At 37.3% G+C, this 25,010-nt stretch overlaps 1 protein-coding gene across 2 annotated transcripts in view; it reads right to left on the reverse strand.

Annotated features, from left to right (window-relative positions):
- Nucleotides 1-708: 708 nt before the first annotated feature.
- Nucleotides 709-25,010, reverse strand: part of ARFGEF3 (ARFGEF family member 3) — a 209,135-nt gene continuing 184,833 nt past the window's right edge. For both annotated transcript variants that reach the window (XM_027850770.1, XM_027850769.1), the window contains 8 exons: nucleotides 22,344-22,472; nucleotides 20,253-20,429; nucleotides 18,647-18,761; nucleotides 16,404-16,506; nucleotides 15,576-15,707; nucleotides 14,253-14,374; nucleotides 5,240-6,464; nucleotides 709-4,023 (listed from right to left, as the gene is read on the reverse strand). In XM_027850770.1, the coding sequence (XP_027706571.1) occupies nucleotides 3,832-4,023; nucleotides 5,240-6,464; nucleotides 14,253-14,374; nucleotides 15,576-15,707; nucleotides 16,404-16,506; nucleotides 18,647-18,761; nucleotides 20,253-20,429; nucleotides 22,344-22,472 (2,195 nt within the window). In that variant the 3' untranslated portion in view covers nucleotides 709-3,831. The remainder of the gene's footprint in view (nucleotides 4,024-5,239; nucleotides 6,465-14,252; nucleotides 14,375-15,575; nucleotides 15,708-16,403; nucleotides 16,507-18,646; nucleotides 18,762-20,252; nucleotides 20,430-22,343; nucleotides 22,473-25,010) is intronic.

Consider the following 25,010-nt stretch of genomic DNA (forward strand, 5'->3'; position numbering starts at 1 on the left):
GAGTTGGAAAAAGAAGAAGATAAATAAGAGTTAGGAATTATTTAGGAAGTGGGGTAGTCAGGCAGTAATCAGTCAGTAAGCTTGAATACTGACAGGCATGGATCAAATGAAAATTCCATAGAAGTATAGTTCTGGATAGGTAAGACTATCTGCACCAACCATTCCTTATTATCCATTCTTAAAAAAAAAAAAACAGGAAGAATAAATCAGGAAGAATAAATCAGGAAGAATAATTAACAGAAGGAAGGTAGGTTGGTTAGGCCATAGAATCAGAACTCTTCCCCTTGCATTTTAGGGTTCCCCACTGTCTCATTCCAGAGGCACATTTTTTTTCAAAAGAGCAAAGAAATAGAGGGGGAAGCTGCTGGTTTTAAATTCTGATCTCATTTTAAGAGACCTGTGGCAACAGGAAATAAATTAAGCAAGCAAAAGAGAATTAAGGCTCCCTTGGGTAGTGATTTGTTCCTCATTGCTAGGCTTCTTTAAACAGATGGTTCCCTTTTGGACATGTAGAAGAGATTCCACTAACCAGCTACTAAGGTCTCTTGCATCTCATTAGTATTTATATTTAATAATAATAGCTAAGATTTATATATAGCTTTAAGATTTGCAAAACACTTCATAATATTAAGTCATTTTATCTTCACAACCTCCGTGGGAGTTAGGTGCTATCATTATCACCAACAGATGAGGATACTGAAGCAGAAAAAGGTAAAGTGACTTTCTTAGGGTCACACAGCTAGAAAGTATCCGAGGCTGGATTCATATTCAGGTATTCCAGATTCCAGGGTTTTCCAAGGAGGCAACTAAGCTATAAAATAAAATAGATAGCTCAGTTTTCTTTTAAAAAGTACTTATAATGCCATCAACTCCATTTACAAAGTCTCTCACTCAGCAAAATTATAGGTTAATCTTCCGTAGCCACAATTTATAATTGTTTCTATGGGAAACTGTACTAAATTAATTTATTAATGAATTTTTTTAAACTGTTTACAAACTGGGGACGGCTTAGACTTGCTTTTCTTTATTGTGAAGCTGATGGCTTTACGAACTCTTGGTTCTATTCTAGACTCCCTTTTGACTTTAAGAATTCTGTGGCTGGCTTCTTTGAAGGATTTCTGCAAGTCATTGTTGTTATTTGTTGTTCATTTTTTAAGAGGACCAATGATATCATGGGTTGATGTCTTGACATGTGTCTGGATTGGATTTAAGTGAGGCAAAGTTACACAGTCATCAGCCTCACTCTCTCTTCCAGAAACGTAAACAGTTTTTCAATTTCTGTCAGTTGATGACTTCAATTTAGGACCAGTGATGCTATATTAATAATTTGGGGGTATTTTTTGAGGGGAATCTCTGCTACAGCCAGTATTCTTAAGAGGCATTCAAATTGTCTGCATGAGGAAGCAGCTTTCACATTCTACTTGGTGGTTGAGAAAAACAGGTGCTTTTTCCTCCTACAATTATAACAAAGAATTCAATGTAACCAATTTGCTTTCCATGTAGAAGCTAATGGTTTGTTTTGTATATGCAGTTTCACAACTTGTAGAACACTTGAGGGTATTCCAAGGCGGAAGCTAAGTTATAAAACAAAAGATAGCTCAGTCTTCTTTTGAAAAGTACTTATAAAAACATGCTACCAGGTCCACTTGCAAATCAAAGGAAATCCGTAGCATCCAAGCTATCGGGAAGCCAGACAGAGTTAGAGTCTACCTGGCTTCGTGGTCTACTTTACAGAATGTCTGAGTAGGAAAAAATCTCCCAAATTGATTAATTCTTGGCTAGTGGGATAGTATAAGTCAAACAACGAGTATGAAGAATGAATATCGTACAACTGGAACACGTTCCCCTCGTCTCTGTGGACTAGATAGAAGAGTCTATAATTATTTTATCTATTTCCCCTAAACTATTAGAGAGAAAAGTGCCTTCAACTATCCACTCATAAAATTTGGGACTTATAACTAGTCCTCATCCTTCCAGATAATATAGAGAATAATTAGCCTACCCAAATGGAGCATTTAAGCTGTCAAAACCGGATAAAACTCAGTAGGAAATCCTTATTACCCCTTGGCAAATAGTTTGTGTTATATTTTCAGGAATGAGAAGACACTCAGTTTGGAATAAAAGGAGTTGGGGGTGGATGGATGAAAATCATCATTTGTCCTATAATTATCTCTTGTCTCTGAAGAACTTTCTTAAGAACTTAATAAGATTAATTTATCAGCAGAATGGCCTACAGTTTTGAGAAATCTAAAATATATTGTAACTATTAAGAGTAATATCCTAAATTTACTTCTCTTGTTGCATCTAGATGAAGGTCAGTATAACTTATGGTTTCACTACCTTTGTTCCATTTATTGGGTTGGCTGAAGTATACAGTGACCTTGCATACAAAATTTCTCTACTTTCCAAAGAAGAGAAATGTCTAGTTCACAAATAAACTCAAATCTATTAATATTCCATTCCTTGCCCTTTGTGATACAAAGTGATCCCCTTGTCCCTTAGCTTTTCCAGGTCCAATGCCAAAGCTGGTGCTACTTATCAACTTCTTCTCACTCTGTCTTTTTAACCACTTGTGTTCAATTTTAGAGCCTCTTAGATCTCCTCTCAAAAAAGAAAAAGCTGGAATAAAGTATTTTGAACTAAAGAAACATAATAAGGTTTTAGAAGCAGATTTTAAAGTAATTAAATCACACATTCCAGTTCTTGTACCTGTCCCTGCCCTGAGGTATCATTTATAAGAGATTTGAAACAACTAGCAAGAAATCTGTTCCTCCCAGCAATAAAGGCTTCAAAGAAGGACTCTTAAGTTTTCCTTACCTATGCACCATGCCTATGAATGTAAGGTAAGATGCACTAAAAACAATTTTTTTTCTAGCACTTTATCTTATATTCAGACAAATATGGTATTCAGATCTGGCTATGCAGAGGAAAACTGGAGTAGTTGAGACATCATTGATTCACACTGTTCCCTGGCATGTTCTCAAAACATCATTTATGAGATTAAGTCAACCAAACTATTCCTAACCATACGACAGCTCCTAAGTCTTCTAATAATAATAATAATACTCCAATAAATCTTTGGGCATTGTGAGTATAGGGTCAGAGCTGCTGTCATTATCTCAAACCCTTTCAGGAAAGGGTCTCTAAATAAATAGGAACACACAAACACTTGAACTTACTCTCCTTGGTTAAGCTGGTACAAATGCTTGTAAAGCTTGATTTACAGAGGATTTTTTTTACAAGCATCCTGATAATCTTTTGGACATATATGACAAAAGTTGTCTTTCGTTTAACTACATCCTTGTATCAGCTTCCATCTCCATCTACCTGACATGGGAGGTCTAGCTCTTCCTACCATTAACATCACCTGCTACTAATTTTCTGAGCTTTTGACACTAGCCTGACTTACTAGCAGGCTTTTTTTGAAAAGGGGTGGCAACAATTGCAATGTCCCCATTGTATCTAATTCCACTGAGCCAACAAAGTGCTTTCAAAAAGGCAACCCTTGGATATGACCTTCCTGGAAATCACACGCTGAAACAACGGCTAATAATGTTCAATGTATAGAAGGATGTACTTCAGTAATACAGACACTCCCAAAGCAAAGAGTGAGAGCAATGCATCTCACATGGTTTATTTGCCTAGACCAGACACTTGGCTGGCTCAAGGTTGGGTATCCTGAAAGACTTCTTGTTTGGTTACCATCTCCAAATGCATAGGCTCCTTCTTCTAAATGTTAAAGGGGGAAGTGGGACGCTATTGTCAACCAGATAGTTGGCATACCTTTAACCCTCATTACTTTCTTCTTCTTTCTGATGGAATGTGTTTCTTCTATATGATGATGTCATAGACTCGGCCCACTCTCCCGAGCCATTCCCTTACAGCCTGGCGAACACGATTATCAGTCACGTGACAAGTCAGTTGACTGATACAAGGGAATACTGCTGGCTGGAGGGCAATAAACGTCTGGTCCGGCAAGATCTGAATCTGATTGAGAACTGTTAGCACCATGTTGGTCCATGCCTAAAAGGAAAAAGAAAGTTAAAAAATTTTAATGTTCTTCATCATTATATTATTTTCATTTTCAAGTTTGATTATCACTATGAGTCCTCAAGTTTTTAGGCCTACAATCAGATTTTCTTTACAACAAAAATGGCATTTTATAATGGAGCAGGTGAGGAATGCATCAAATATCTAAAAGAGATGAGCATTTTTAACCACTTACAGCCATGAGCTTCAAGGTAAAAGAAAGTAGCAATAAGAAAACCCTGACAAAATTTGTGCAGTGTTATAACTGGTGAATAAATTATTATCCCCCCATACACTTTAGAATGAATTATTTACACCCTGGATCACCATATAACAGCTTTTAGTTCAAGTTGAAATTTAAACTCTAAATCTATAATATTACCATTTTATGTAATAATAATACTGATGTTTAAATAGCACTGTCTCCACCATTTTCTATCTGTGTGACTTTTGGGCAAGTCATTTATCTTTATGGGCTTCAATTTTCTCAAAATGAGGGGATTAGAGTAGATTGCTTCTAAGGTCTCTTCTCACTTTAAATCTAGATAATCTTATAATCTCATTTCATCCTCACAACGCAGTGAGGTATTATTGCTATTAGAGCTATTTATTTACAGATAAGGAAACTGAGGCAGATGGTGGTTAAATGACTTATGTATGGTCACACAATTAGTAAACATATGGGCTAGATCTGAATTTATGTCCTCTTGACTCCAATTCTAGCACTCTCTCAATTATGACATTTTACTTTCTGATACTAAACAATTATTTCTATTATGAAACTTTAAAAAGTCCTTCACAATTTTTTTTTAATAGAAGGGGTTATTAACCTGGGGTCTGTGAACTTGTCTTATATTTTGATAACTGAATTTCAATATAATTGATTTTCTTCGAAATCCCATGTCTTTTATTTTGTGCATTTAAAAAGATTATCAGGAGGTTAGGAAACCTTGTTTTACAAGGACGTATTCTGAGTCTCTCAGAGGGTGTTAAGATAAAGTGCTGATGTTATGCTAAAGTTGATGTATCAACACCATCTTCTTATGATGTTAAAAATGTTTTTTTGCCTTGTCTGCTCCAACCATGACATTAAATTTCATTCCCCAAGTTGACCGTATTTCATAAGACAACTTATTTCGTTGAGTCCAAAATAGGTCATCTTATGTTTCCTCCCATCCCTATTGTATTTTCTGTGGGTACCAGGCCCTACCTGGATCTGGGCCTCAGCGTCTCTCACAGATGTACTCAAGGTGCTCACTGTTGAGCCCGAGCGTGGCCTCTTCTCTTGCCTCAGGATCTCCGGACCAGCGCTGAAGGAATGCCTCATCTGGCCCTGGTCTATCAGATGTTGTGGACGCTGGAGGAGGGGTGAATCTGGTCCCCTGGAGCCCAGGTGCTCTCCTTTCTTCTCCACCTTGATGTCTTTGGCAAATGGGACTAGGTTATGCTGCTGCTGCTTCCTCTTCTTGTACTCAGTCATCAACTTTGAAATAGTTTTGTCAGTGGCCATGGTATAGATCTTGTTTCCTGCACTCTCCCACCACTCTTTCTTCCTGCTCTGATCTTTCCTCTCCCCTTTGGGGCTGGGGGGCAGCTCTGACACATCCGCGGTGTTTCCCTTCGGGGGCATGCCATCAGTCGTACGGTCCCTTGACTGACTTCGGTCGTCCTCGGAAGGTGTACCCTTCCCTGAAAACCCTCCCGTGGATGGAGTGGATGATTCAGATTGGAAGGAGGGGAGAATGAAGAAGGGGTCGCTCTTGAAGGTAGGAGGCTCCTCCACATTATTCTCCAGATCCAAGTGCATCTGGATGTAATTGTTGCACAGCTCCATGCAGAGCTTATGAAGCCTTTTGACTAACCACACCCAGTCTGCATTGCTGACTGGCTGGACACTCAGAGAGGGTATTCTAGCCCGCCATTGTCTCTTCTCCTTCCCCCGTGGGGGGCTGACCTGGGCTGTTTCCTCAAAAATATCTTCATCCTCCGATGAACACTGCTGGGAAGAATCCGTACTTCTTTCATCGTCTTCAAAAAGGACTTTCTTCACCTGCTCAGCAGTGATGTTCTCCTGGTTGGTCAAGACAGCACAGACAAGAGCGTGGAAATAGATGTTAAAGCTCATTGCAGACTGCCGATATAGGTTGGCTGCCCCTCCGATGCCAGATACTTTCTTCAGCAGGCATTTCAATCCCAGGCTGGTGTCAAACTCTCTGGCTGTCCTATAGGAGTCCAACAGCAAGTCAAAGATGACAGCCAAGTTCTGCATGGAGATATACCTGAGGAAACCAGCTAACTTGTTTTCTGGCACTTGGACTGTCTTCTCTTCTCCTTGGGAGGGGCCTTTGACAAACTCTTCTAACAAGATGTCATATAAGTTCTGGAGCAGCACTTGATGAGACAATAAACTCACCACAATTTCCCTGAAAGAGACACTTCGAAGAAAAAGAAAGAAATTAGCAGTCCATTCATCTCTTATAAAGGACTTCAATATGATTCAGATGCATTATAGACATTGCAATAACTGCTATAGTTAGCTCCATTCTAATGCTTTTCTTTCATTGTTATGACTTTTAAAATGCCTAAATTCATTCTAATGAACTTTAATGGCATCCCAGACACACAAGATTATATTTAGAAGTTGGGGGATTAACATAAACCATGCTACTGAATAACAATTATCATCAATGTCTTAGGAAGCTAATAACACTGCTGGTTTTAATTAATAATTTATAGTAGTGACTCAGAATATTGCACACCCGAGACCATGCCACAGTCACAGTAGCAACTGTCACAATTTACTCTTAAATTACAGCAAAGATCTATGTTTAGTCCTATTGATCTGCTTTGCCCATTTCAAACCTTTTACTATGCACACACACAGACACAGACACACAGACACACACATGTATACACATATACAAAATCCATCAACAAGCATTCACTAAATGCCTTCTGTGTGCTAGGTGTTAAGGATACAAGTACAAAGAATGGAACAATCCCTATTCTCAATGCACTAATGTTCTAATGGGGAGACAATAAGGACATATATAAATATAAATATATACATATATTATATATAGCATAACTATAAAGAGAATAAATACAAAACTATACAAAGTAGTTAAATATAAGGCAGTTTGGGAGGGAAGGCACTAGTAGTTGGGGGGAACCAGGAAAGATTTCATGTAGAAGATGGTACTTGAGTTGCTGTCTTATCTAAAAAGAGAGACTCTATGAGGTGGGGGTGGAGAGGTAGTGCCTTCCAGGCATTCGGAAACTATGCAAAGGCATAGATGTAACAGATGGAGTGTCCATTGTCTTTGAGATCTGTTATTGCTAGAAATCTAAAAATTTAGAGCTCTGTAGGAGGATTTGTGTAGAAATAAAATATTCCATCTATTTACTCCTCCCTACTAAATACAGGTGAAATATTTAAATGCTTCTGTTATATAGGTAAGAACAGATAGAAAGGCTGAAATACTCATAATATTAGAGGTGCTTTGGAAGCGACATGAGTAATGCCTAGAGCTACCTGCTAATTTGTTCCAAGGTCAAGGAAAGTCGATAGGGATGTGTACTCTTTCTCTGCAATTACTCCTGACCTTTTCAAGGGCAGCAACAAGAGTCCTTTGTGCAGGGTTGGAATAATGATTCTACTATAGTCTGGGGGCCTCTCTGGCAAATCATACTAAATTAGCATATAACTTTTGATAATAATAGTAACAACAACAACTGACATTTTTATAGCCCGTTTAAGGTTTGTAAAGCACTTTACATACATTGCAGTTTTTTGCGATGGTCATTCAATAAATACTAGTTAATGATCAGACCCTTTTTTTGTTTTGTTGAAATTTTTCACTAAGAAAACCACATTTCCAGGTGATATATTAAGTTAAATGAAAAAATTCCCTTTATATTTTAACCCACTATATTTTGGGTTAATAATATTTTGGGGGTTTTTTTGCCTTACTCTTAGAAGATTCCAAACTGTATAATGAAGAAAGATATCATGCTTACTTACAAAGTAAGTAAAATTCATATCATCACTCAAAAATTATGTGTTGAAATTATGACAAATTTTATTAATATATGAGATTTTAAAGGCCAAAAAACATCCTTCTCTTTTGCTTCACTCTTGCTGCTTGACTGCTGTGTTGGCTTTGAACTAAGGTGGTTAAGATGTGGTGTCATGGAAAGAGGGCTGGATTTAGAATCAGAGGCTCTGAGGTCAAAATCCCACATTCTGATACTTTGCTACCTCTGTGACCTTGGGCCCAGTTACTCAACTTCTTTCTTAGACCTTAGGCCTAAGTTTATTTCATCTACAAAATGAGATGGTTAGACTAATGACCCCCCAGGTCCATTTCAACTCCAAATCTATGATCCTAAAAGAATAACAATAAAATTGATAAAATTTGTGAATTCAATGAACTAATATACTTTGACTGACAAAAATTAAGGGATGATCCTTCCATTCACTCAAAGATGTGTACAGTATTCTATTGACCTTTGTCTAACAGTGCTTCAAGGGAAAAATATGATTCCATGTTAGGGAATTGAGGGCATTAGAATAGCAAATGGCTAATTGTGGGAATCGAGTGAACCTCGCTGACTCTATCTTGTGAGTCAATTCAGGAGCTTGCTCATTTCCCTTTCTATTCAATTATGAGTCTAGTCCAACTTCTATCTTGTAAGAAAACTATTCAATTGTGGGAATTGGGAGAAAACCTTATATTGTTTGAACCTAGGAAAACTGGACTACCTCTATCTGCTGTTTAAAGACCCTTAACTGAGGGTTTCTAACTAGGTTATGCTGACCAGAAACTCAGTCAAATCCATACAGATCAATTAGTTACTGTTTCCATGTTCCTCTGATTGTTAACAGACATTTGGGGGGAGTGGGATGCTTCTTTTTCTGAATTGCGCCTTTTTGCTCTCTCCATCCCAACTTAGAAAGTCCTTAATTTTTCATCTAATTAGAAAACAGATTACCTAATGTTGTATTATTTCCTTTTAATTAATTGGCCTTATTTGATTAATTGTTTTTAATGTATAAAAGTCTGTCTCCCCCTGCATGTGGTGTCCAGCCCTAAGCAGAGGAAGGGGCCTGGTCCCAATTTGTTAAGCAATTGGCATACATTTCTTAATAAACTGAAATGCTCATGAGCTTGAACCTTTGTTTCCTCAGTCATTCCATCTATCACCCTCCACACATGTCAATGATATAATGAATAATAAGGTTCTGATAACTCTTACATATTAAATGTACTATCATTTAAAATTATAATGAAGTGAATACAGAGTTTAATAAGGTTGACCAAAAGTTAATGTTCCTCTATCCCCACAGCCAGATGGGGTCTGGTACAAAAGTCTAAAATGCTGCCTAGGCTTTCATAAAATATCATCACATGTCCAAACTCAGGAACTAGAAAATCAAGGTTAAACTAATAGCTCTTACACATTGTCTAAGGTATCAAAAACAGATTACCTCCCATCAAGACACAGAGAAAACGGCTCTTATTGGGGAATGAATATGAGGCTTATCTACTTGACTCTGACAAAGCCTTGGGCCCAGGGAGTAGAAGATCAAGGTGAGAGTTGACATGGACTAAGTCTGATTTCTAAAGGTTAAGTTCTTAATCATCAAACAAATAACCCAGTTTCTGACATATTTCCAGAAGTAGAAATCTTTGCCACCATTTTCATAATTAGATGACATGTTAATTCGAAGATGAGTATGAGTCACATAGCATCATTATCAATCAAAGAAGTTTTTTTCTTCTTAAGGTTAGTGTATAAACTTAGAAATGGTGCACTTTATAATAAAGGATCATTTCCATTACTTTAGATTCCTGCTTAATGATATAAAATTGAGAAAGCAAAAAAAAATGGAAAGGGAAGAAATGCATTGGGAATAAATACAAATTTCAAAGCTGCTAAAAAAACAACTAAAAATAACTTTTTTTACACATAGCCAACTTATACCTGTACTGACATGCATTATCTCAAAAGTTAGTCAATGTTTTCAAGTTTTCCCTTTTTTAAACCTTTTATCCAAACTGTTATGAAGACGTAAAGCTGACTGGCTTGAGTTTCACCTTCTCTACCATGTAAGGTCAAAGAAAAATAAGCATTTAGACCAGGTAAGTGAAAAATTGAGTTTAATGTGTAATAAAAAGTTGCCTTAAAACATGTCAATGGGGGCAGCCAGGTGGCAGAGTGTATATAGCACAGGCCCTGGAGTCAGAAGGACCTGAGTTCCAATCTGGCCTCAGACACTTGATACTTACTAGGGGTTTGACCCTGGGCAAGTCACTTAACCCCTAATTGCCTCACCCCCCCCAAAAAAAAGCAAAAAAAAAGTATATCATAAAATCTTTTGAAAGAGACAACTTATTGTTACTATTATTATAATTTTTTTTTTCTCAAGGCAATGGGGTTAAGTGACTTGCCCAGGTCACACAGTTACTAAGTGTTGTGTGTCTGAGGCTGGATTTGAACTCAGGTCCTCCTGACTCTAGGGTCCATGCTCTATCCACTGCACCACCTAGCTGCTCTGAGAGAGACAACTTAAAGAAAAAAATTATCCAATTTCCTGACTGTATATTGACAATTGTATTAAGAGGGAGAAAAATAGAGAATAGAGAGGTGACCTTGAAACCATGAAGACCTGGGTTCAAGTTCTACCTCTGATATACTGACTGTGTGACCCTAGGCCAGTCACTGAATCTCTCAGTTTTCTAGCAATCTGCTAAAACTATGAATTGTAAAGAAGGTAACTTGCATTGGTAAAGAGAATTTCCTCACCCAGGAGCTCCCAATCTCAGTGAAATCCCTCTTATACATTTTATTTTTTTGTTTTGCTAGTAAGTGTCAAGTGTCTGAAGCCACATTTGAACTCAGATTCTCCTGACTCCAAAACCAGTGCTCTATCTACTGCGCCACCTACCTGCCCCTCCCCTTATACATTTTAAACCAGGCCTTTTGCCAAGAAAAAAAAATTATTTTATTTTTAATTTTATTTTTTTATTATGGATTTGACAAACACCAACAAAGACAAATATTTCCATATGCTAAGAAAAATAGAAAAAGTAGGTCATATAGAAAATGGTGAATCTATTACTAGTTTGTTTTTTGACATATATATTAAAATTAACATAGTAGTACCAACATTGCTCTGCTTGTCTGTGTCCCCCTCTGAATGTCCTTGTCATGAACATGTAAACATATATAGGATATTTGTCCTACATAGGTTGTCCACGTAGAGGATACATACATTCACAGAGATTTGTCCCATCTGCCCTTAAATATTGCTAATCTAGAAGAAATGATTTTTAGGTTTAAGCTACTTTCCTGGTCATTATCCTTTAATGGGGAGGGCATATCCCAAGCTATATATGAAGGCTTGATTCCCTTCTCCCCAAGTTCTAGTTACATAAAGACCATCACAAATAGTGAACAGAAGACAAACCCTGCTAATTGCAAACAGAAATTAGAGAAGTTATGCAAATCAGAATGCACATGAGCATGAGCTCTCTGACTGGGAATGAGATATCTCAGTTCAAACAAGACAGTCCTTTATCTCAGGCAAGGGGAAGCTCCTCGAAGTCTCTAATGGGGCATCTGGAAATTAGAGACATGTCAAGGCACTAGCTCTTCTACTTATCTTTTTCTTCCCCAATTTTTTTTTCTCCTTCCAGGGAACACCCTAAAAAAAGCCTGGAAAGGAACAGCCTCTCTTGAAATTTGGAACAAGAAAAGCTTTCCTCTCCCAAGTCCTACCCAACTCTTCCCCTTGCACAGGCAGAGAACATTGAGTAATCATCTCTCTACCAATGAGGAAAGTCTTATGAAAGTGAATTAGGCTTGAAAACTGGGTTATAGGTAAACTCTGTCCCCTGTTATATGCTATATATAGGTGCTACACCCCCATAATAATTATAAAAACTGACATTCATATCAGGTTTTAAGATTTATAAAGCATTTCACATACTTTTTTTTATTTGAGTTACAATCTTTTAATGCATATATTACAGATATTCTAAAAATTCTCCTCCTTCTCCACTGCCCTCCAAAGTTTGACTGACTAAGAACTTTCTCTCTGTGACTATTGAATCAAGCCAAAAACCATAGCATTTTTCCCATTCTCATTCTAATTTAATGCTATGACTGATCATCTTTTCCTCCCTTGCTCCTACTAAAATCACCATAAGAGTTGGAAGGGCCCTTAGAAGTCAATTAGTTCAAACTATCTGAAACACTAATCTTTCAGCATCTCCAATATGTTCCAGCCTCTGCTTGGAGATCTTTAGTAATGGCAAACTTGCTACTTCCTGAAGTGATATACTCTATTTTTAGATGACTCTGAATATCAGGGAAGTGATTTCTTATACATAGTGTGCTAAAAATCTGTCATCTCATAAATTCTACCCATTAGCTTTTGTTCTATTTTATGGGTCTAAATCTTTTAAAGTATCCCATGAGCCACTGCATATTTTTTCAAGCCCTGCTTACAACTCTGTCTGAAAGGCTTACCAAAACCAGACAGGCAGAGAGACAAAAGAAGGAGAAGGTGCTGGGCATGATTACTCACGCTGATTCTCTATTTGGGTGGGAAATTTGCAGGCACCTCTGGGCATAAACAGTTCTTTGTGATTCAGTTGAGGCAACATATATACCTTATGGGAAAAGATTACCCAATAAAGAGGAATAAAAAAGACCGGAAAAATATGAAAAAAATCTTTGCATTCATCTTTAAATATAGAAATAGTATGCAATATTTTAGAGCCTAAAGATAGTGTTTACACTTAGGATGCATTCCATCCTCACCTTATAGAGTACATCCCTTTTTTCAGGACATAGCCCAAGTGCCATCTTCTACATAAAGACTTTCCTGATCCCTCCAGCTTCAGATAACTTTCACACCAAACTACCATGTACTTAATTACTTTGTGGAGGGAGCTAAGTTGCAAAGTGACTAGATCTCTATACGTGGAGTCAGGAAGACCTGAATTCACTTCAGCCCCAGACCCTTATAAGCTTTGTGACCCTGGGCAAGTCACTTAACTTCTCTATCTGCTTTAGTTTCCTTATCTGCAAAATGGGGAAAATCATAGCACTCACTTCCCAGAGTTGTCATGAGGCTAAGATAAGATAATATTTGTAAAATGGTTTTATAAACCTTAGAATGCCATATAAATGCTAGCTACTATTCTCTTTATATTTATTCTTTATATAATTATATCTGTACTTGTTGCTTTCTCTATTAGAAAGTAAGGTGCTTGAGAGTAGGGGTTATTTCATTCATTGTATCTATATCCCCAGCACTAATTCAATTGTTGGCCCATAGTCAGTACTTAATAAATGCTTGTAGATTGTTTTTTTTTTTTTAATTGCTTGTGTGGTACATCAGTTGGTTACAGCACAGTTCTTGTAAGTCAAGGTCATGTGACTTTGATCACAGTCATGGACTGTGCCCCTTAACCCTGACCAACTGTCTCACAAACATGTGCTGTTGGTTGTCAAGGAGACCAGTTGAGAGAAATGTGGTGCGACCAGTATAATTAATCCATAGCCCTTACATGAAAAGCAGCTCAAATGCTCAGGGTTATTAGCATTTTCTTCATATGTAAGAGACACAGCTGATAGCATTTGCTACCTTCTTAAGCTTAAGTTATGGTCATGAGTAGAGGGTGACACTTGGTAAACTACCTAGAGTCACTTAAAATAAATTTGTTCTCTACTAGCTACAATGGAAAACCACTGACAGATTTATTAGGCCACAAATGAAAATGAATTAAAAACAGGAGAGTAAAAGCACATGTATAACCTATATCAAATTGCCTACCATTCTCAGGAGAGGGGAGGGGAGGGGAAGGGAGTGGGGGAGAAAAATTTGGAACTCAAAATCTTGTAAAAATGAATGCTAAAAATTGTCTTGATATGTAATTGGGAAAAATACTATTAAAAAGGGCAAAAACAAACCCCTGCAGGAGAGTAGAAATATGAAACATGAAGCATTCAGTTAAGAGAATAAATGTTTTAGAGTAGAAAAAAAAAACAACTCAAACACCTCTTTGCCAAACTGCACCATAGAACGATTTTCATCCTTTACAATCAAACTGGCATAATCTGGGATTTTCTGTTTAGATTACAGAATGAATATGAGATCGGAATTTTTTTTTCCTTATCTTGTCCTTTGGAGAATTGTCTTTATTTACCTTTTCTTGGTATGCCCATTTGGCTTCTCATCAGGAGGCAGCTCAATGATGAGCTGACAGGATTGGGCATGATCAAAGTTGTTTGGAGTCTTTGGTGAGCACTGAGTGTCTAACATGAACACCTGCAAAGAACACACAAACCCAAAGAGACAGCTCAATTCTTCCATTCCTTAGCAGAGTTCAATACACATCGATAATATTGATGCTGGTCTAAAAACAACTAAGAGTTGCTAAAAGAATATCTACTTCAGTAAATGTCTCCTCTATCACTGATTTCTGTCTATTCTCTTCCCTAGTGAATTAAAACAACCTAATGGGCCCTTGAAAAGGTTGCAGCTGTTTCTCCTAATTCACTCAACAGAAAGTGAAAAATGACTTAGAAAGAATCCTTACCTGTCAGCAACCTTTATTGAGTGACAGGCATTGCACTCAACACTGGGAAAAATTACTATAGAAGGTGTAATTCCATCTTTGCTTCTCTCTCCTTTTTTTTTAAAGTGTTACACCCTCTCCTCCCTGCTCTGCTCTTGCAGTCTTCCTCTGATAGGTTCTACAAAAGTGCAAACACTTCAGGTAGAGGCCTAGTGATATCTGTCACCTAATTTGCCCAGTGAAATGTAAAGTGGCTTATTTGCAGGGGACTCTAGGGGATGAATATTTTCTACTACTTTTTCTAGCCATATTGTGCCCTTCCCTCCTCCCATGCCCCATGTCTCTGCTTTTCCACTCCCACCTTATATGTTGTCTTCCTCCATTAGAATATAAACTCTTTGAGTGCAGAAACTATCTTGCTTATATTTTTACCTCCCAAGCTTAACAGAGGGCCTAGCAAAGAGTAAGCATTTAATAAATGCTCTGTCTGCCTCTATCTACCCCTATATATATCTATCTACCAACCATGGATCAACTTGAGTATTTGAGAATAATCTGTGTTTTTTACAAAGGAGGTTTTTCCCTTTGGTAAAAGAGTTTCAAATTATTTCATGAAGTCAACAGACACAGTTATGCATGAGAGACCTCATCTGTTATATCTGGTTTTGAACTAAAGCCAAGCAGTGGTCTGATGAGTTTGCTACTGGTGAGGAGAGCCAGTAATTGAGACAGGAGGATTCTGGCTAGGATCTTACTAACAGTGGAAAGCAGGGAGATGCCCAGAGAGTTATTGCAATAAGCTTTCTCAACTTTTCTTCTGGACATTTAACTGTTGGAGGTATCCTATTTGGAGAAGGGTTGCTCTGCTTTCCCTCAATAGTGGGTCACCTTCTGTGCATTCAGGCTACCAGACCACCCCTCTCTTCTCTGGAAAAAACTCACGGTACTTACTTGTTGGGCCATGGCTCGGATCCGCCAGTACTCTGCCTCAGCACTAGGGGAAGAAGAGGGGGCTGCCACTCTCACCTGGCAGCCATCACTGCTGAAACTTTCATTGCCACTGTGGAAACAGCTCAATAGGTCCTACAGAGAAACACACAGAATGTCACTGGGTGCAATACTGGGTCTCTATGCTGATTCTCAGCAGTGTCATCTCATCTGGGCAAACAAATTATAAATGCTTTCAAATAATTTTATTGTTCAGTCGTGTCCTAATCTTTGTGACCCCATTTGGGGTTTTCTTGGCAAAGATTCTGGAGTGGTTTGCCATTTCCTTCTCCAGCTCATTTTACAGATGAGGAAACTGAGGGTCACACAGCTAGTAAGTGAGGCTGGATTTGAACTCATGAAGAGGTCTTCCTGATTCCCATCCCAGTGCTCTATCCACTTCACCACCTAGCTGCCCTTTAACTTTAGCTAATGTAAAAAGGAAAGTTAAGTCAAGATAAGTCACCATGCTTTAGACAGAGGGTCTTAGGTCCCGTGTGGGTCTGAGATCCCATGATTTGATGATTTAATATCAAAAACATTAGTGACTTGAAGGTGATCACTAGCAGAAAAAGAAATGTGGTACAGAGGAAAGCATGCTGGGTTTGGACTCAGGGGACCCAAGTTCAAATCCTGCTTCTGCCATTTACCACCTTGGGCAGGTCATTTAACCTTGATGGGTTTTAGTTTCCTCATCTAGAAAAATAAAGGGCTTGGACAATATGATCTTCTCAGACCCCTTTTAGCTCTAAGTTGATGGCCTCATGACTATTTTTCCCATGAGGGTTTTACCTTCACTGGTTTTAGCGTGGCAGAGAATGCATCCTGTAGCGCACAGCACGCAAGCCTCCACATTTCTTCAGTGAAAACAGGCCCTGCTGTTACAAGGACATACCTGCAAATGGAAACAAGGCCATAAATGATGTGAGTCTTTGAGGAGCTCTAGACAACATCTCAACATAATTAAAAGCTTTTCTTCTTTTCCAAGGTAAAAAGATAACTTTAGGGGGCTTAATATGACAAATGATGGAGCTTCTTTCCTCTGAGAATTCATTCTATTCATCTTCCTTCAAGTATACTTGTGAAAAGGTCCTCACTTAACTCTGCTTGCCCCCTTGGACCATAAATCTATTTCTCAGCTTCCTTTCACTGTCAAATAACGGGCCTACAGATATTGAATGAGGGATCTACAGATATTTTGCTTCCTTGACCCAATTTCTCTTCTTACCTTCTCTCCTTATTAATTCTCTTATTATCAATTGAAATAATATTTGTAAAGTACTTAGTACAGTGCCTGGAACATAGTATTCCCTTCCTCCTTTCTCTTTTTTTAACCTTCCCCCAAGCTGACACTTTTAACCAATCAGTCTCTACCTCAAAGGCTCTTCTCCCTTAGTTTCCACGATGCTATACTATCCTGGTTTAGGTCTTGGCATTCTCTCTCTCTACACTCTCTCTTGAATAACATGGCTTCAGCTCTAATTTCTTTATTTTCTTCATCTGTATTTTCAAGTCTTGCTCTTTCCCAAGCTCCAGTGGCACATTTCCAACTTTCTGTTAGACATTTACCCTTGGATATAAATACTGAATCATCTTATTATTTTAGAACTGGAGACATAAACTAGTCTACTCCAATAATTTTACAGATAATACGAGTGAGGCCTGGAGACATGAAGTGATTTTACCATGGTTACAGTACTAGGTCATTAGCAAATGGAGGATTCAAACCTGGTTCTCCCAACTAATGCAGTCCAATATTCCTTCCCCTTCACCATCTGGTCTGTTCCACTATTCCTATCTAAAAAAAATGAAATCATCATCCTTCCCACTCCCAAATCCACAATTTCTATTATGATACCAACCATTCCTCTAAGCTTGAAACCTCAGAATCATCTCTGACTTCTTCATCTCTTTTTTCCCACACAGTTAATGTCATGAAATCTTTTCATTTTCACACTTGAAATCTTTCACTTGTCCTTTCCTTTCCTTATCTCGCTGTAATACCCAATCTCATATTCTTATCACCTCATACTTAGTCTACCTTAATAACCTCCTAACTAATCCTTACTTCTAGACTCTTCTTGTCCCAAACTGTCATTGCAGTCAGATTAATCTCCCTACTATACTCTTTGTAGCATGTAACTCTCATGCTCAAAAATCACCAATGGCTCACCATCTCCTAAGCATATAGGCATATGCCTCAGGACCTCTACTGTCTAGCGTCAACTTGACTTTCCTTCCCTATGCAAATTCTTACCTCTGGCCAAACTAGATTATTAGACATGTCTCACACTCTCTTGCCTCATTCCCTTCATTTAGAGTATTTCTTTTGCCTATAATTCTCTCCTTTTAACCTATTATCATCTTACCCATTATTTAATCCTACTTCTTCTCTCAGTGAAGTTTTTCTAGGTCCCCTCAACCTAAAGTAATGTATGAATTTCAATAACATTTACTCTCACTTGGCACTTATGATTTATTACCTTTTTTATTTTTGGTTTATTACTTTTTTTGCTAATTATCTTCTTTTTTTGTCAAGGCAGTTGGCGTTAAGTGACTTGTCCAGGGTCACACAGCTAGTATGGGTCTAGAGTCTAAGGCTGGATTTGAATTCAGGTCTTCCTGACTCCAGGGCTAGTGCTCTATCTACTGCTCACCTAGCTGCCCTGCTACTTATCTTTCAAGTATTTGCATCTTAACAATTAGATGGTGGGGACCTTTATTTTGTATCCCTCACAATTATCATGGGGACTTGCCCAGTAAGATGGAAACTCTTTGTGGGGAGAGTAAATTTTTATTTTTGTCTCTGTATGTTCAGCTCCTACTATAGTGCCTGACACATCAGAGACATTTCATAAAAGCTTATTAAATTGAATAGGCATTTGGTATTTACCGACTGACTAATCATTAGAGATGGCAAAGCTATTAATATGTAATAATTTCTTTTTTAGTTACAGAATTAGAATTGTTATTCCTTCAATAATCTTTTCTCCTCTTATTTTTCACATCTAATATGGGTGGGAAACTTTTCTTACCGAATGCAAGAACAGCCAACTCTGGAGATAGTTTCTGTCGGCTTGGCCACACATGCTACCAATAACTCGAAGAGATCTTTAAGCATTGTGTTGATCATATTTTCATACCTAATATCTATGGGACAAAAATACCAAGATTTCATTCAATGGTCCTGAAATATCACATCACTGCAAGGAAAATGTACACAAATGACCACTTACAGGAAGAAAGAAGGTAGAGACAAAGGAATATGCATATAAGAAAAGAAGAAAGATAATAGAGCAAAGAAAAGAAGTTACAACCTATGAAAGCTAAGTTAAGCAATCATCACTTGGCATTTTTGTCATTTGCTTTGTTTGTCCCATTTCTAGATATATGTAAAACTGTGTCTCTCAGAGTAAGGACATAGCCATTCAACACTGGAAAAATGCCAAGTTCTGGTACACTGTTAAACTTTCCCCTACTAGACTTGTAAATTCATAAGAACAAGTACTGTGTCTTAGATAGATAGATAAAGAAAATTTATTAAATATCTACTATGTGCCAGGTACTGGGCAAGAACTAGAGATAGAAAAACAACAAGATGGTCTCTACTCTCAAACAGCTTACATTCTAATAAAGGAAGAAAAAACATAGAAGGGAGCTTGGTTCTTCCATTAGTTTTCCTTACAGTGAACAACACATAATACATACTCAATAAATAATTCTTAATTTCAATAAACTAGGCAGGCATTCAATACATTGCATTAAATTATATTTCACGCATAATTCCTATTTTTAAAATAATTTTAATAATAAAAGATATAGATTATGCATTTTTATAATTTCTGATACATTAAATACACTTAAATTCTGCTAATTTACTCTTAGTCTACTTACTAGGCTTGCTTACTCTAGTAGACTTAGTAGAATTCTATCCTTACAATTCTCATAATCTATACTCCATAAAGTTTCCTAAGACAACCTTACTGTCATCCATATCAAATCATAGGAGTCCTTTGGGGCTTCAGTTCTTGGTCCCTTACTCTCTCACTAGAAACCAGGCCCCTGGGCATAATTATCTGCTCCTATGGACAAGATCACCTCTGTGGATGACACATATAAATGTTCTGCTTTGCATGAGTCTTTGTCAAGCTAGATGTTTCTTCACTATCAAGTCATGCCAAACACGATAGAGACTTGCTACAAGTCCTCTGTATAGTCAACTTCCTCATTCCACTCAGGAGACTGAGGCTTAGAGAGATTAAGTGACTTGCCTAGGGTCACATGAAGCAGTAGCTGAACCTTAGTCTTCCTGATGCCACTCTTAGGCCACATTACTTCTCTACTAGCTTCCCTATACCATTCTGATCTGGGCATGAAACTCCCTAGCTACTTTTCTCCTTTTTCTAGAATTATACAATTCTCCTTGAAATTACTCCTAATGTATACTTTCCCAGAGCTGTACCTTATATAAATTACTTCATATTCATATATTTGTTTAGTATCCCTAGTGTGTTACCTTTATACAAAACCTATCTGTGTGAGAGTTTAAGAAATGCTTTTAGGTGACAATGCTGATAACATTTACAGTAACACTCAGAATGAATGTTCTTGATAACAAAGATACAAATGGAGACTTACTACCTGAATGTATAAAGCTCTGGATATGTTCCACCACCAGTTCACAAGACAAACCAATGGCATGCTTGAAATTAGCTGAGGCAACATCCCAGTAAGCATGGTCTTTATGGCTACGGCGGAGCCACAGGGACATCACAGGAAGGAGGAGATGTACAACTGCATATATTCCAAATCCTGGTCCTGAAAGAGAAATATGCTAAGTGTTCAAATTTCTAGAGTAAACTCTAAGAAAAGTGAAGATCTTTGCCTCATTTGAAGTTGTCCCCTCGGTTAATTATAAACCTGAAAATCAAAGTTTGTAGAGAATCCCACTTTTCCTGAGGGGAACGGAGGAAAAAGAATTGTAATGGTAATACTCCAGAAAAATGGTGCTCATTGCCAAGAATTTTGAAAGAGTTCATAGGGATGGCTGAAAGTTACCTTTTCTGGTTAACTTAGCCATTTAACAAGAATTTATTAAGCTCTACTATATACATATATACATATATACACATATACATACATACACACACACACACACACATATATATACACACATATATATATACATACACAAACACACATTCTCCATGTTATGTCTTCCAGTAGAATGTAAACTCTTAGAAGGCAGGGAAAGTTTTATTTTATTCTTTGTATCCTAAGTACCTAGCCCAATACCTGGTAGAAAGATGTTTAATAAATACTTGCTGAAAAGCAAATGACTTTCATTTGGGTTTTAAATAAGTTGTGGATGTAATGGATTATTATTCTGCTATAAGAAATTATGAATATGATAAATACAAAGAAACATGAGAAGATTTAGAGGAACCAATGCAAAGTTAAGTAAGCAGAATCAGGAAAACAATACACACTATTAACCACAACAAAGTAAATGGAAAGAATAGCAACAACAATCAATGATCTCAGGGGCAAAAGAACATTTAATTAATAAAAAATAAGCCAAAATAAATACAGATAACTATGTAATTCAGTAGAATGTTTGTGTCATTGGATGGAAAGTCTCTGTTCTTTACTATTTAAAAGTTTTAGATCAGCATATCTTCTTCAATATAAATTTGATATGGTTTTTATTTAAGAATTACCTAACAAGTTTAGATCATGGGATCTTCTTGAGCTTGTGATGACAACAGAACTTTTGGGGAATCAACTTAAGTGGTTTCTGCTCCTGTTACTTAAAATTTTGTGAGTGATCTACATTGTCATGGGACTGAGACTATACTAATGAGGTACTTTCTTGAATTCTGAAAGCTAATCAAGTTTAGGACACAGCCATTATGTGTCAGGGGAAGAATTTGAATTAAAGTCTTTTGAAGACTCCCAGGCTAGCCCCATATCAAATATACCATGCTGCCTTTCAAGAATTGAAAGACTAATTAATTAAAACAGAAAACTAATGGTTTTCAGGGCAGCTAGGTAGCACAGTGAACAGAGCGCTGGACCTGGAGTCATGGAAGACATCATTCTGAGTTCAAATCCATCCTCAGGCACTTATTAGTTGTATGACTCCAGCCAAGTAACTTAACCCTGTTTGCCCCAGTTTCCTCAACTGTAAAAGGAGCTAGAGAAGGAAATGGCAAACCACTTCAGTATCTTTTCCAAGAAAACCCCAAATGGGGTCACGAAGATTCAGACACGCCTGAAATGACCGAACAAAAACACATATCTTGTTTGAACCTCACAACATGGGCAGCTAGGTGGTACAATGGGTAGAGTGCTAGATCTGGACTGAAAAATGACTCAACAACAACAATTTCTAGTCAGGGGTGAGTTCCTCCTTGTTTCCATGCATTGGTCGTCACCACTCCCTGTACATCAAACTCCCCAGCAGTGGCCTTTTGCTGGTGTCTCAGTTTCTCTTTCTCTCCCTGTCCCCTAACCAAGAGGTTGCTTCTTGCCACTTGTCCCAGGCTTAAAAATTGTGGGATTTCCATTGACACAAAAAGTCATAGCTATAGTTCTGACTGAATATCAGCTTAGGAATATTAATATACCAGCTATAGGCACTTTTGCAAGGCCAACATCAATTGTGGGTATATATTGCTGAAAGCCAATAACATAGAATTCACATTTAAAGACACAGAGGTAGATATTTACCAGGTACTTTGGTAACATCTCGCAAGAGTTCAAAGAGTAAATCCAGGGTAGGAGGTTGGTGCTGTCGAGGACAATTGGATACAGCAGCTGTCAGCTGTTCTAGAAGGATGATCCAAACTTCTATAAGACCTAGAAACACAGAAACATACTAACCATTAAACAAAGTAGAAACATAGAAAAGAATTCCTTCCAGATCAGCAGCACTTTATATTGAACACTTATTAAGTATAAATTTATTATAATCCGGCCTCTTTAAATATGGGCATAGTAGAATATGTAGATCCCAAAAGAGTAAAGGGACATAAAGTTCAATGTTTAATCTTTGATAGTTTTAAGGTTCAATAGCTTAAAAGTGCATTAAAACTTTTAGAACATCCTCTAGATGAAAAAAAATATTTAAAGGAAGTTGAATTCAAAGTAATTGCAATGACTGGTCTTGGTGCCAGAGAAGAAATAATGGAACACACTTTCTTTCTCATTGCAATAGGTGGAATGTTTCAGACACTTCAGACTGGGTCACTATTGGTTAGTTTTGCTTAATGTATAAAGGATGGTTCAGTGATTTTATGTGTGTAGTGAGGAGAGGAACTAGAAATGATTGTAAGGTATCAAAAGAACTTAAAAAAAGATCTGAGGTATTTTCACAGTATAGCATGAGAAAATAATATGGTATAGTAACCAAAACTACTACTGAAATTTTACACTTCATTAGCAGAAGCCTAGTATTCAGAAACAGAGTGCCAAATGCACTCTGCCCTTACTACAACATATTTGGAAGATTACCATGTTCTCTTCTGGGCATTATATTTTAGGAAGGTCACTGACAAACTATGCAGTACTACAGGATGCTGACTAGTGTGGGAGGGGTGTGAAATCATGCCAGTTGAGTATTAGTTGTGTGAACTGAGATGTTAAACCTAGAAAACAGAAAACAGGGAATGTATCCTTATATTTAGGGCAGGGGAAGGAAAGAAAAAAAGTTACATGATAACCGTATTATATATTTAAAAAGAATAGCAAGTTGTACATAACAGATTTGCAGTTTCAAGTACAATCTTTTTTTATTATACTATGTTTTGGAAATGCTTGTTTCACTAAATATTTTTTAAAAGACTGTTTTGTGGAAGAGGGATTATATTTACTTACTTAGTCTAAGTGTAAAGATCTAGGAGAGTTGTAAAGAAGTAGATTTTTACTTGATATAAGGAAAAACTTCCTAGTAATTATTGAAATGAGAATAGGGTTTGGTAGGAAAGATAATGAATTCCATTTTAGACATGTAGAGTTTGAGATGCCTACAGGGTATTAATTTGGAACTGTCTCTGGTAATTCAGTACTAGAGGTAAGAAGAAAGACTAGGCCTGCATAGATATAACTGGGAGTCATCTACATAGAGGTGATAGTTGAACCTATGGGAGGGGTATTAAGATCATTAAGAGAAAAAATATATAGAGAAAAGAGGATCCAGGACACAGTCCTAGGGCATATCCATGCTCCATCACTAAGGGTATATAAACAAATATTAAATTAGAGAGGCATTATGGTATAATAAAAAGTGCACTGGATTTGGAGGCAGAAGATCTGGGTTCAAATCCTGGCTTTGCCATCTACTATGTGTGTGACTTTGGGCAAGTCCATTTTCATCATCTATAAAATATGAGATTTTACCAGATGGCCTCTAAGGTCCCTTCCAACTCTAAATCTGTGATTCTGTGAACACCTACTTATAAACTACATTGTAAAAGGAGATTAATGTTCAGGTATGAGTTGGATTAGATGACCTTTGAGATCCTTTCCAACCGTGAGATTTTATGTTATATGATCACCAATTCAAACATTCACCAATTCAAGCTCTCAATTAAGTCAGAAGGCCTTCCCCCTAATTGGCCTGAATCAGTGATGTTTTACTACATATAAATCTTTACCAAGAAAGCAATACTCCCAACCTCCACGTGAAAGAGTAGGTAGACTTTATTATGTGGGAAATATCAAATAGTGTCAGATGATGGGAAAACCAACATATATCCTGTGCCCAGAAATTAGACTTCCAAAAGGATGTCATCAGGGTGAGTCAATCTTCATTTCTAGAATAAAACTGGTTTATCTCAGACAGAAAAAGGGAAATGTAACAATAATTAGTTTTAAAAGCCTCAGGATTAGCCACCCAAGAAAACAGGCTACTGGACTGGATTCTAATTCATGGAGGATGACATGGAATTTAATTTGAAAAAGAGAAAAAAAATTCAATTTTAGAGCCTGTAGACTCCAGTGGATTTTCTCTCTGTTCTCTACTAATAGTCCCATTTCCCCAACTTTCTGGCCATATGGACTTGGCAGAAGGAATTCTGAATTGATTATATTTCCTAAGAAGTTTCAAAGCTTTGCTCAGCAGCCAATTTTGTTTAAGATCTGGCAATATAAATTCATTCCAAATTGTTGAATTCAAGTGAAAAATCATTATAGTAAATTTAGCGTTGCAAGTTATAAACGACTTATGGCTATCTGCCATAGATAGGGCCTCTCTGCAAACGCCTTGCACCTAAACTGAGACACAGATGATTGGAATCACAAATGGTAGGGAATTTAGAGGATATTAAGTCTACCCCCCACCAACTCCTCCTTTTGCTTTAGAGATGAGGAAATTTGAGAACTATTGAGTTTCAGTTG

The sequence above is a fragment of the Vombatus ursinus genome, unplaced genomic scaffold (genome assembly GCF_900497805.2).
Source record: "Vombatus ursinus unplaced genomic scaffold, bare-nosed wombat genome assembly UNPS02009132.1, whole genome shotgun sequence".
Taxonomy (NCBI): Eukaryota; Metazoa; Chordata; class Mammalia; order Diprotodontia; family Vombatidae; genus Vombatus; species Vombatus ursinus.